The sequence below is a fragment of the Dipodomys spectabilis genome, unplaced genomic scaffold (assembly GCF_019054845.1).
Source record: "Dipodomys spectabilis isolate Male_0828 unplaced genomic scaffold, ASM1905484v1 ptg000092l, whole genome shotgun sequence".
Classification (NCBI taxonomy): Eukaryota; Metazoa; Chordata; class Mammalia; order Rodentia; family Heteromyidae; genus Dipodomys; species Dipodomys spectabilis.
Genome location: NW_024870769.1, coordinates 8265361 through 8277759, shown reverse-complemented (window position 1 = coordinate 8277759; position 12399 = coordinate 8265361). Strand labels below are relative to the sequence as shown.

The 12399-nt window shown below is 38.5% G+C and overlaps 1 protein-coding gene across 1 annotated transcript in view; it reads right to left on the bottom strand.

The window, feature by feature from the left end:
* Abca13 (ATP binding cassette subfamily A member 13) overlaps positions 1–12399 on the bottom strand; it is a 402123-nt gene that overhangs the window by 274965 nt on the left and 114759 nt on the right. Inside the window, exons 27-29 of the mRNA XM_042684933.1 lie at positions 8173–8312; positions 3067–3180; positions 873–963 (exon numbers count right to left, since the gene is read on the bottom strand). Of these exons, the coding sequence (XP_042540867.1) occupies positions 873–963; positions 3067–3180; positions 8173–8312 (345 nt within the window). The remainder of the gene's footprint in view (positions 1–872; positions 964–3066; positions 3181–8172; positions 8313–12399) is intronic.

Sequence of the window (12399 nt, the reverse complement as noted above, 5' to 3'; positions counted from 1 at the left end):
TACATTTGAGTCCCTTTTCCACGCATACAGAGGCCAGGGTTCCAGGGACCTAAATCAGCCTGACATTCTTCCTTTTCTGGTCTCCAATCCCCTTCATCTGGTTTAGGTTTTTTTTATTATAGTAAAAATACTGTACAGAAGGGTTACAGTTACATGAGCAAGGTAATGAGTCCATTTCCTATCAAACATTGGCATACCTCTGACAAAGCCCTAAGTCTTCGCTGGCATCACTGTTTACAGTGGCTGGACAGAAATAGTCCATACCCCTCTCCAGCTCCTTGCATGGAACTGTCTCTCTTATGTCTCTCAGTAAATAAGCGTAAAGCCCAATATGCTAATACATGAGCACGAGAGAGGATCGCAAGTTCCAGGCTAGCCTGAACAAGGTTTTGTCTCAAAAGAAAGGAAAAAACATAATGATGACCAAGATACATTATAGCCAGAGGGCAATATAAGTTTCCTAGGTGATATTTTTGTCTGATCTGTACATTTTCAAATCCATGCAACTGCTTTCAATTTACTGTTAACTCAATGGTAATTCCTTTTATAACCCTACTTTGCAATCCATACTTCCAGCATTCCACTCAGAACCCTCCTTTTGTGTTGTTTTTTTTTGTCTTAACTAAGTCTTTTGCAAGTCAAGCCCTGAATCAGTAAGTCAGAAAAGTTCATATATAAATAAACTTTGGTATATCTAATTGAAACCCTTCAAGATACAGAAAAGAAAGTAGAAACTCAGAGAGTAAAAGTGACAACCTGATGCCATCAAGTAACTTTGTGGCCCAAGGAGCAGGACACATGCAGGACCACCATTGGAGACATGAACCCCACCTTGGAGCCATGAACCCCACCCTGAATACAAGAATGTTTACCATAAGTCTGCAGAGTTTCTGTGAGTTTGTCCACATCAATGTGTAACTGGCTTTCTACGAAGTGTCTTATAAATTTGTTTCTCAGGGCATCCTAAAGAAAAATAATATAGCATAACAAAAAATAATTATATATGTCCTCATTGAATAATACTAAATTTATTCAAAGTTGTGTTATTCAGGCAAAACACAAAGTAAATCCACTTTAAAGAAGTTCTAAAACATTGCAAATAACTAATAGGTGAACATACAGTCGGTTCTTTATCTTGTTAAGCAAAAATAGGGATTGTGAAATTTTTAGATTCTAATTTTAACTATTCACTGACACTAAAAGTGGAGAACAAATTAATTAGTGGCTTTTTGGCCAAATTTTCTAACACCCACAACACCATGATCCTTTACCTTTTTAAGATTACTTCTTTTTTTTGGGGGGGGGGGGGAGGGTCAGTACCAGGATTTGAATTCAGGAAGATGGGCTCTTTATTTTGTTGTAATGATGCTGTACAGAGGGGTTACACTTACATGAGTAAGGTAATGAGTACATTTCTTGTTGAGCATTGTTACCCCTCTTACGATCACTTCCCTCCCCTTCTTTCCCCATTTCTTCCAGAAGATGGGCTCTCAACTGGCTTTTCTGCCAAGAAGCACTGAAGAAGGACTTCCATATGGCCCAACCCCTGTCTTAAATCCTGTGACACACAGAACATGATCATTGGAATACTCATTGGACGCATCTCATTGTGATGCTCCTAAATTGTCTTGTTTGTAAATGGATTTAAGATGGAGAGCTCTCCAAGATCATTTTTCATAGACTTCATGAAATTGTGCACCTCGATGTTGCCATTAGCATGCATTTATTAGCATCATACTCCCACACACCACAACCAACAAAGAAACCTGAGAGCAGGAAAGTACTCATGTACTGGCACTCAATACCAGGATTCATAAGTAGAGGTTAATTCTAGACTACACTAGCTCCTTAGAGAATACCTGTTTCACCAACTAACTTTACAACATGGAAGCTTCAAGTTATGAATTCTTAGATAATGTCCCTGTGTCAGGGACTCTTTTACTGCTCATATTCGCCCTCACTGATTTTGTCTGAGGATGACAAGACTTTATTATGAAATCTGTTTGTTCTTTCTTAAATCTTATTTATCTTCTTTCATTGGGCATTAGTTTCTTGCTGGATAATCTACAGAGTAGTTTATTATGCAATTATGTCATTTAATCTCAGAGACATTCCCATGAAGAAATAACTATTAACTTTTACTGGTGGGAAAAGCCCAAGGCAGAATTTATAGCTTCACCCAAAGGCACTAAATGACACCATCTAGTGGCAGAACCCAGATTGAGACTTCACTCCAAACCCAAAGACAGTTTTCCCTGAATGTGATCCCAATGCTAGGAGAAACACAGTTAACAATCCGTGATATCTAAATTTTTCACATGTATTCGACTCTACATTAATTTTACTAGAGATAAAAGTCATACAGGGAGTGAATTTGATCACTGAATATTATATACATGTGTGGAAGTATCATAATAAAATCCCTGTGTATAGATAACATGCACCTAAAATGAAACAGAAGAGTATCAAAAAAGGTTGGATTTGATCAAAATGCGTTGTATCATGTATAAAAATAGAATTAAAAAAACTCTCTGTGCAACTAATATATACTTAATTAATTAATTAAAAGGAAGATATTCTTAGGAGAGGATCACAAAGGTGCAATAGTTGTGGGTATCTGATCATATAAAATAACATATATCAAAATTAACTCCAGGAAATGGAAACAAGAGGATTTTTTCTTGTTTTTTATTATTGGTTTCATTTTCTTTTGTCTTGTTTATTAGTTTATCTGTTTTTGGAAGGGTGAGTGGTGCAAAGAGTGAACAAATGTGGTAATGAGGCTCACTAGATACTTCATGGAAAACGAACTATACAACTTGGGGGGCGGGGAGTGAGGGAAGGGGTGACATTTGTCCAAAAAGATATGTATTCTTTATCTGACTTATGTAACTGTAACCTTTCTGTACATCACCTTTACAGTAACAACAAATAAAATTTTTAAAAATTTACTAGTCATCTAGGAAAACCAGGTTTGCTACCACCTTGTACAATCTTCTGAAAGGCTGCTGCAATGGCTTAGACAGACCCAAGCAGGTAGCAGCCTGGAACTCAGCCCCTACTCACTTGCAACTGGTTGAACATCTGTCCATTTCCACTTCCCTGGAAAAAGCTGGACATCTTCAGCAGTGTTTCTGATAAAGTTTTTAGCTTGTCCACAAAATAAAAAGTGTAATTGGCCTACAAAATGAAGCACACGTTGTAAGTTTTTTTAGGTCATTATTATATTAGAATAAGTCTTCAATCTTGCAGTAACTATAGGCACAGCAGCAGATAGGAAAGAGCAAAAACCTCTATCACCCTCTGCAGGCTGCCTGGCACTTCTCTTGACAGCAAGAAAATTTCAATATGAGTCAGGAGACAATAAAGATACTTGCATATCCATATTTGTTGCTGCACTATTTACCACAGCCGAGTGATAGAAACAGCTCAGATTCCCTTCAATAAGTTGATGAGAAAATATATGTGTTTGTATGTTTCTTAATAAAAATGTATATATATATGTTTCTTAATATATACTATATATGGGCAAGGAATGTGGCTTAGTGGGATAATGTTTGTCCAGCATGCATGAGGCCCTGTGATCAATTCCTTGGTACCACATAAAGATAAAATTAATAAAATAAATGAAAAATAACCATTTAAAATTATTAAAAATGTGTATCACATAATAGAATTTTACTCATCTATCAGGAAGAATATGTCATCTGCAGGGAAATAAGTAACACCCAAAAAAGCATGCTAAATAAACTAAGTCAGGGTCAGAAAAACAAAAGATTCATTTTCTCCGATCTATAGAAGTTACATATACATTATAAATATATATAAACATATATATGTAATTATATACATGGTCAAATGTACATATACACATGTATGTTAATAAAGTATTGTTTATGCTGGAGAGAATTCCAGTGGTACAACTACTCTGAACAGCTGTCTTAGTAATAACAGGAACCTGAACATGTGTTGGTGAATGGGTATGGTCTAAAAGAAGGCAGAGGAGAGAGGAAGGGTGGGCAAATGCAGTCACAGTATTCCACGTACATATGCAAAAACTGTGAATTAGGTAAATCTGGGAGATGGGTGGAGTTTGGAGAGATAGAGGTGAATGATGAAAAAGATGACACCAAAAAAGTCATAAAAATTATAGTCATAGACCCACAGAAAAAGGTATGCAACAGAATAAAAAGAGTCTATCCTATATCCTAAGGGAAATAATTTAAATGAAATAAAGAGGGAAGATCTCCCATTTCCACTCAACACACTTCAAACTTAAAATAGTATAATTCTTCACCATCTTGATGGAGAGATGAATGCAGGAATAGATGGATGCATCCATGGATACATAGAGTGAAGGATGATTGGTTAAATGGATGGATAAATGGGTAGATGGTTGAGTGGATGGATAAAAGGAGAGGTTAGAGGGTGGAAAGATGGAGGATAGGAGAAAGGGCACTCTATAGTCCCTTTATTAAAGGGACCTGGCCTTCCCAGACAAACAGAAAGGCTGGACATATTCTCCTTCAACAAGGACTGAACAATCCAGAAAAGTTCATGAGTTGGAGAAAATAAGTTGAGTCCTTGAATGGTCACAAGATTCTGAGAAAATTTCCTCAGCAATCTGGAGGAAGCGGTTGGTGGTCAAGTGGGCAGAGCAGAGACTCCATTTCATAGTGGTAGTTACAGTTATTAACTGGAGCTGAAAGCTAGAGTAATAGAAGCTCACAGACATACAACTTCTAAGGGGAAAAGAAGCACATCTAAATATCTCCAGGTCTGGACATCATCTAATCTCACAGAACGAGTACATCCATAAGCCTACTGATAGAGCTTTTGAATCCTGCTGTTTTATAGGGGATTATACCAAACACATCTCATCATAAACTGTAATTATTTCTACTTGGGGCAACATTCCTGAGTTCTGATAAAATGTTTTAGGTCGAACATTTTCACCCACTTGAGCACCTTGCTCCAGGCTGACAACATGCTCTTAGATCACTGATTAGATGCCTAAGGTCAGAAAGCAGATTGCTATGAATTCTATTCCCGCTGCAGGACTCTCTGGGGATGACCTCAGCCTGGAGGTCTTGAATCTCCTTCATGCATCATTCCATCCATGTAAACAGTCCCCAGTGCAGAACTTCTGGTCTCCATGCTCTGCTGGCTGTATTTATAGAGTCCAGGCCTGGGCAACTACCACTCCCTGACATTTTTCATCTTGATCATTATCCAAGTCAAGTATTTCCATTTCTACATGAGTTACTTAATCATCAGGCTTTATTTCCATTCAATTATAAAAACAGAAATAGTTCTGTCTTCATCTTTGACTTCATTTTCACCCTCCCAAAGATGTATCTCTGAAGGAATTCAGAAGGGTGAAATGTCACACCTTTCTACTCAAAGCCATAAGCATGGTGTCAATTTCTATAATTAATTAAGTAGCATCCCAGATGAAGACAGTAAAGGTATCCTTAGTGTACAGGATCCTTATTACTTGATAACTAAGACATAACAAAGAATCTAGGCTGTTTAAGTTTACTAAACATGAATGTGAACCATGCACTTTCATTTCCTAGTTGATAATGCAAATATAAATGTAAACCTAACCGATTCTTACTATAGTTAGTAAGTAAAATGGGTTTAATAACACCTACCCCACCTGGTTTTCTTGTGAGATGTAAATAATCTTTGAGAAAGTATCAATGGTACCTTAAAACTCACAGAAAGAATGCTGGGTGCTCCTAACTACTTAGGAGGCTGAGATCTGAGATTTGTGGTTCAAAGCCAGCCGGGGCAAGAAAGCCCATGAGACACTTAACTCTAATAAACTATCAAATAAGGCAGAAGTGTAGCTGTGACTCAAGTGGTAGAACAGTAGCCTCAAGCAAAAGAATCAGGAACAGTGTCCAAGCCCTGAGTTGAAGCCCAAGGACCAGCATTTAAAAATAAATATGAAACAAAAACTCATAGAAATAACTGTTCCATGGAAATTGGGGCAATGACAGTCCTACAAGAAAATGTAAAACTCTACTTGCTCTCCTCTCTCAGTTCAGACCCAATGAGAATCCACTATGCTAGAGAGATGACATGAAAAGTCAGCCTATCTCTTTATATGCCTGGCTTGAGCAGGGTCCTCTCAGAGGAAGCCTCTTCCTCATCCACACTGTCACTTAGACCCTCACCTTCATATCCTGATCAATGACTCCAAGAGGATAAACTGGATTTTAGTCACATGTGAATCTCCTTGAGGAAAAGCACTTCAGTAAAGCAAAAAAAACCCTAAATATTTTGTTTATGTAATAAAACAGATCAGGTTCAAATGTCATGTCTGCCCCTTCATGAGACTTTGGCAAAGGTATGTATTCTGACTGCAAAATCCAACAAGAGACCAAGCAAGAACCAGTGAAATCTTTGTACGCTGATGCCCAGAACCCACCCCAACTTGAAGAGATCAATTGAGATTAATCATTTATTATGTCTGTTGGCCTTTGCTTTGTTTCCAGTTGATGAGCATTTCCAAAGCAAAGGTCATCATACTAATTATTGTTATGAAAAATCATATAACATAATATGAACAATATAGAAACACATTGATAATATTAACATTTTAATAGTGTATAACATAATTGTAAAAATAAACTATAGCCTCTTTTTAAATTGTACATCTAAAGTAAGACTGTGTCATAGAGCCATTTCCTACGAAGTTCCTAAACTTCACAAAATTCTAAGATTTATCCCACGAGGAAAATCGCCTCACCCTGACTTGGGCCCTGCCTTGGCCTGAGCCGCCAGTCTCAGCACAGCTGAGGACTCAGCCTGGGCTCCACCAGACAGAGTGACTACTGTATGCCATAACTTAAAACCACAATCATTACCATTCCGTTGTAAGTCCAATCTTTTGGCAAAATCATTTTCAAAATTGAAAGCAAAAAGGCTTATAAACAGGACTGAGACTAGGTTGTGATCACTAATGTCCCTGGGCTAAGAGGCCAGCTTTCAGGAGACTCACTCTGACCTCATTGTGCGCAAAGGCAGGAAAAAGAGATGTTATGTAAGTGATTGTAGTCAGCAGTGACTTAACTGACCATATGATCATACAACACTCTTTTGGATTGTGTGTGTGTGTGTATGTGTGTGTGTGCACGTGTTCACATGCATACGCACTGGTCCTAGAGCTTGAACGCGGGGCCTGGCTGCTGTCCCTGAGCAGCTACAGCTCCACTTCAGACTTCTTTGGATGCTTAATTGGAAATAAGAGTCTCTCTCACAGGGTTTACTGCCAGGGCTGGCTTTGAACTATGACCCTGGGATCTCAGGCCCCTCAATAGCTAGGATTACAGATATGAGCCAACAGCAGCCAGTTCATACTGCACTCTTAAGATTTAAGTAGTTGACACTATTAGAAACTTGGAAGTTAATTTAATGTGTATCTCATCTCTTGTGTTTGCCATTAAGTTCAAAGCATCTCATGTCTCTGGCATAGTATCCCCTTTTCAAGGTACCTGCAGGTTCACAAGAAAATAAAACCTGATCATTTAAAAAGGAATCAGACAAGTAAAGACATCAGGACATGACACAATTATTTTTTAAAGAAATTGCAAACAATAATAGAGTAGATTGGAGAAATTAAATAAGACAGGAAAAGAAGGGAAAAACAAAAACAAAAACAAACCATGGAGAAATTCTTTCTGGAAAATTTTGGACCTTCTCCTCTCACCTTATTCTCCAGAAGGTCAGGCAAAGCCCCACTCAATTTGAAATCATCACTCACCAAAAGGCTAACAGTTAGCATATGGGTTGCGGAGTACATCTCTGAGTCTTAAATACCAGGAATATCAAGCAAAGTAGAATTGACTGTTTCTGTCTGCTTTCGTGGAACTATTCCCCTGTACTCAACCTAAACCTGCCCTGTCTAATTGTCCTTGCCTTTAATATTAAAGTCTTGTGAATTCACTGACTTAGTGATTCTAAGTATTATTCACTGCCTCTACAATGTCCTTTAAGAAAGAACTCCACAAGTTAACATTTGATCAGAGGAACAGGAAAGCCAGGGGCCAAATGAATTATGATCAGCTTTTTAAAAAATTTATAATGTAGTGCATATAATAATTACATTTCTTTCCAGAATATCATGCATCAGGTGTAAGATTTTCATTTGTCTCAACATACCTTTTGAATGATTTTATTAATCTCTGGAATGTTTGGTGTATACAGTATTTTTCCATGTAGTATAGGTTTTAGGAAGGACCACACCAAAGCACCATTCGGAAACTGTAGAATTTCCTCATAAAGCTTCAAGCAAAATGGTGCTGTCATAATTAAAAGAGGAAAAAAAGTAAAGGCAGAAAATCCAGATTAACAGCAAACTTTTATACATATCCATATGCATACTTTTAGTTAAGTGATTCAGATATTTTTTCATGACACAAATCTGAACAGGGGAAGTAAGCAAGGAGTGTTTTTCTGTACTGGTACTGGGGCTCCAACTCAGGGTCTAAGCACTGTCACTGAGTTCTTTAGTTCAAGGCTAGCATTCTACCACCTGAACCATAGCTCCACTTCTTGCATTTTGTGGTTAATTGGAGATAAGAGTCTCATGGACTTTCCTTGCCTGGGCTGGCTTGAACCACAATCCTCAGATCTCAGCCTCCTGAGTAGCTAGGATTACAGGCATGAGCCACAGGCATCTGGCACAAGGAATTTTTTTTTTTCACTCATGGAGTTTGAACTCTGGGTCTGGGCACTGCCTCTCAGCTCTTCAGCTCAAGGCTAGCGCTGTAACACTTGAGCCATAGTACTACCACTTCCGGTTTTCTGGTGGTTAATTGGAGATAAGAGTCTCACGGACTTTCCTGCCTGGGCTGGCTTTGAACAGAGATCTTCAGATCTCAGCCTCCTGACTATCTAGGATTGCAGGTGTAAGCCACCAATGCCGGGCCACAAGGAGTATTTTTATATTCCTTTCTTCAGCAGATGTCATTTACTCAGAAACTTTAGAATGCAGTAGTAGTGGCTCATGCCTGTAATATAAGGTATCCAAGAAGCTGAGATCAGAAGGATCTCAGTTTGAAGCCAGTTGGGACAGAAAAGTCTATGATAGGGCTGGAAAGGTGGCTCAGTGGTAGAGTCCTTGCCTTGCATGCATGAGGCCCTGGGTTCAATTCCTCAGTACCACAAAGGCAGAAAAATCTGGAAGTGGCACTGTGGCTCAAGTGGTAGGTAGAGCACTAGCCTTGAGCTGAAGAGCTGAGGGACAGTGCCCAGGCCCAGAGTTCAGGCCACACGACCAGAAAAAAGAAAAAAAGAAAAAAGAAAAGTCTATGATACCCCATGACCAAAACAACCAACAAAAGCTAAGATGGAGGTGTGGCTAAAGTGGCAGAGCACCAGTCAAACAAGAAAGTTGAACAAGCTTGAGACCCTGAATTCAAACCCCAGTACTGGCAAAAATAAAAAACAAGCATACAAATCTCTGAAACTTTAGGATGCTATGTTTGTTCCCATGACATAAAAGAAACATAAAAAATTAAGACTCTCAGAAAGTGATGGCATTGACATTTAAAAGTGAAATGTTTTTTATGTTTTAGAATAAGAAAATTCTCATTTCAATAGTCACAATATTGAAAACACCTGGTTACCATCTTATGGACTCAGCTTTACAAGTAACTTCCGGATTTTCTCTGATACACTGATGCAGAACTGTCAGCCGTGTTACTTTTGTTATGTGAAAGCATCTTATTTTCACAAAAAACACTTCTGATAGGCCTCATCATTGCTATGAAACTAGTTAAATTAAAAGTGTACTTAAATAAATTGTCTAAACAAGTTGGCAATTCATTACCAGAATGTTCAGTCATGAAATATTGATTGTCAATATAAGTAGATCTTTTACTAAAAAAGAGAAAATTTAAACAGGACTAATTATATTAGTTTTGATTAAATGGTTTGTAATGTATAAGTTACAAAGAGTTATTTTGTGATGTTTGTTGGTAATTTGTTTTTGCTGGTTTGAACTCAGAGCCTGAAGCTTGCTTGACTTGTTTGGCTGGTACTCTACCACTTAAACCATGCCTCTAGCCTTGCATTTTGCTGGTTATTTTGGAGGTGGAATCTCATGGACTTTTCTGCCTAGGCTGGCTTTGAACTTCAATCCTATAGGTCTCATCTCCCTGAATTAATTCATAAAGGTATGAGCCACCAAGACCCAGCTGTGGTGATCATTATGAAGTGTTAATTTCATTCTTCCAGAAGTCTCCACGTGAGCAGAAAAGCAAGCAAATTTCTAATACAGTAAAATAATTTACTAAAATATAAATTAACTATACAATTAGGTAAGACATTTTAAGTTAAATATAGACGTTGTGTATTTTTAACTCTTTCAACTTCAAGCTTAGTATAGATGGCAGTGATTTTTATTTTAGAAAAATATAGACACTATATATGTATATATATAGTTCTGTGTGTGTGTGTGTGTGTGTGTGTGTGTGTGTAATGCATGTAAGTACCAACAAAATTGGTCCTCAGTGTAAGTGGAAGGACTGGGTAGATGGATAGGGATGGATGGATGGATGGATGATAGATGGATGGTAGATGGGGTTAATCAATCGTCCTCAAGATTCAAATACAAAACACAAGAAATAAAGTGGATTAGAGAAAAAGATAACCAAATCATTAAACATAAATACTTGAATAGGCCTTTCTACTACCAAATTACTCCAATATTAACTGCTATCCAAATTATCTACCAGCTATGGAACACACTGGCCTACAGCTTCTTTTCTTTCTTTCTTTTTTTAGGTTCAAGACTGGACCTTGAACTCAGTACCTGACACTTTTGTCATTGGCTAGTACTCTACCAACTGGGACAAATCTCCAACCACCTGGCCTTAGCTTTTAAGGAAGCTCTGAAAGCATTGTATCTACCTCTTCTTTCTCTACCTATTTCTTTCCACTTCTCCTTCCCGTCCCACGGGTACTTCTGTCTTCAGGTCTACTGTACATTCTGAGTATGGTAGGAAGAATTCTAAGATGCTTCCTAGAATTGTTATTTTCCTGGGAGATTTTATTTGTAGGATGGGGGCTGCAATGAGTGAAGACAGAGCCTGTGAATGTGATGAATGCAACATCCAGGTCCTTTCATCTCTTGAATTGAAGTTTAGTTGTGGGCCGAGCCATCAGGTATCCTGACTAAGAATCAGGTAAACTCTTTCAAACGGACTGGAAGCATTAACAACATGTTCATATGGGTCTTGATGTGACTTGAGCAGCTGTTCAGCTAAGAGAACTACCTGAGCACCTCACAGGCCAACCCAGCACAGGCCACAGGCCAGTCAATGTCTGTAAGATCTGAGCAAAGGAGCAAAGAACCAGTGGTAGATGTTGGCCTCAGAAAGCTATGACATGGTGAATGTATCATGTCTTCAGCCACTGAGTGGTGACTGGTTATGCAGCAGAGGATACTTTTATACCACTCTGCTAAACATCATCTCCATTACTCTTCTAGATGTTACATTTTCATGCTTTGGATGCTAATAACATGGTCCAGAGAGATTTTAAAAATGTGACCAAAGACACATAACTGAGTACACTGAGGCAGAGGAGACTTGAAATGCCTGAACCCCAAAATCCCTGCCAATGTGTTTAGTCTGCTTTTCTAATGAAAGCCAGCAGGGTACTGTGGCTCATGTTTATAATCCTAACTGCTTGGGAGGCAGAAATGGAAAGGATCATGGTTCAAGGCCAGCCAAGCATAATCAATAAAAATCTGGGCATGGTGGTATGCACTGGTCATCCTAGCTATGCGGGAAGTATGAATAACAGAATCATGGTCCAAGCCAGCCCAGGCATAATATAAAACCCAATCTGAAAAATTATCACAAAGGGCTGTAAGTGGGGCTGGGAAGGTGGCTCAGTGGTAGAGCACTTGCCTTGCAAGCATGAGGCCCTGGGTTCAATTCCTCAGCACCACATAACCAGAAAAAAAAAAAAAAAAGCCGGAAGTGGCGCTATGGCTCCAGTGGTAGAGTGCTAGCCTTGAGCTGAAGAGCTGAGGGACAGCGCCCAGGCCCAGTGTTCAGCCCCACAACCAGACCCAAAAAGAAAAAAAAAAAAAAGGGCTGTAAGTAGGACACAAGTCATAGAGTTCGTGCATAGCAAAAGCAGGATTCCAAATTCAAACCCCAGTACAGCCAAAAAGATAAATAAAATAAAACGTATTCACTGGCATGGATATGTAGCTCAGGTTTAGAGTGTTGCTTGGCATGCATGAGTCACCAGGTTTGACCTCAGCATCACCAAATTTTCTTATTATTTTTATTATTATATTAGATAAAATGATGGTAATGATAATTATTGTTCACTGAAAGTGGGACTAGGAAATTATTCACCAATCTGCTT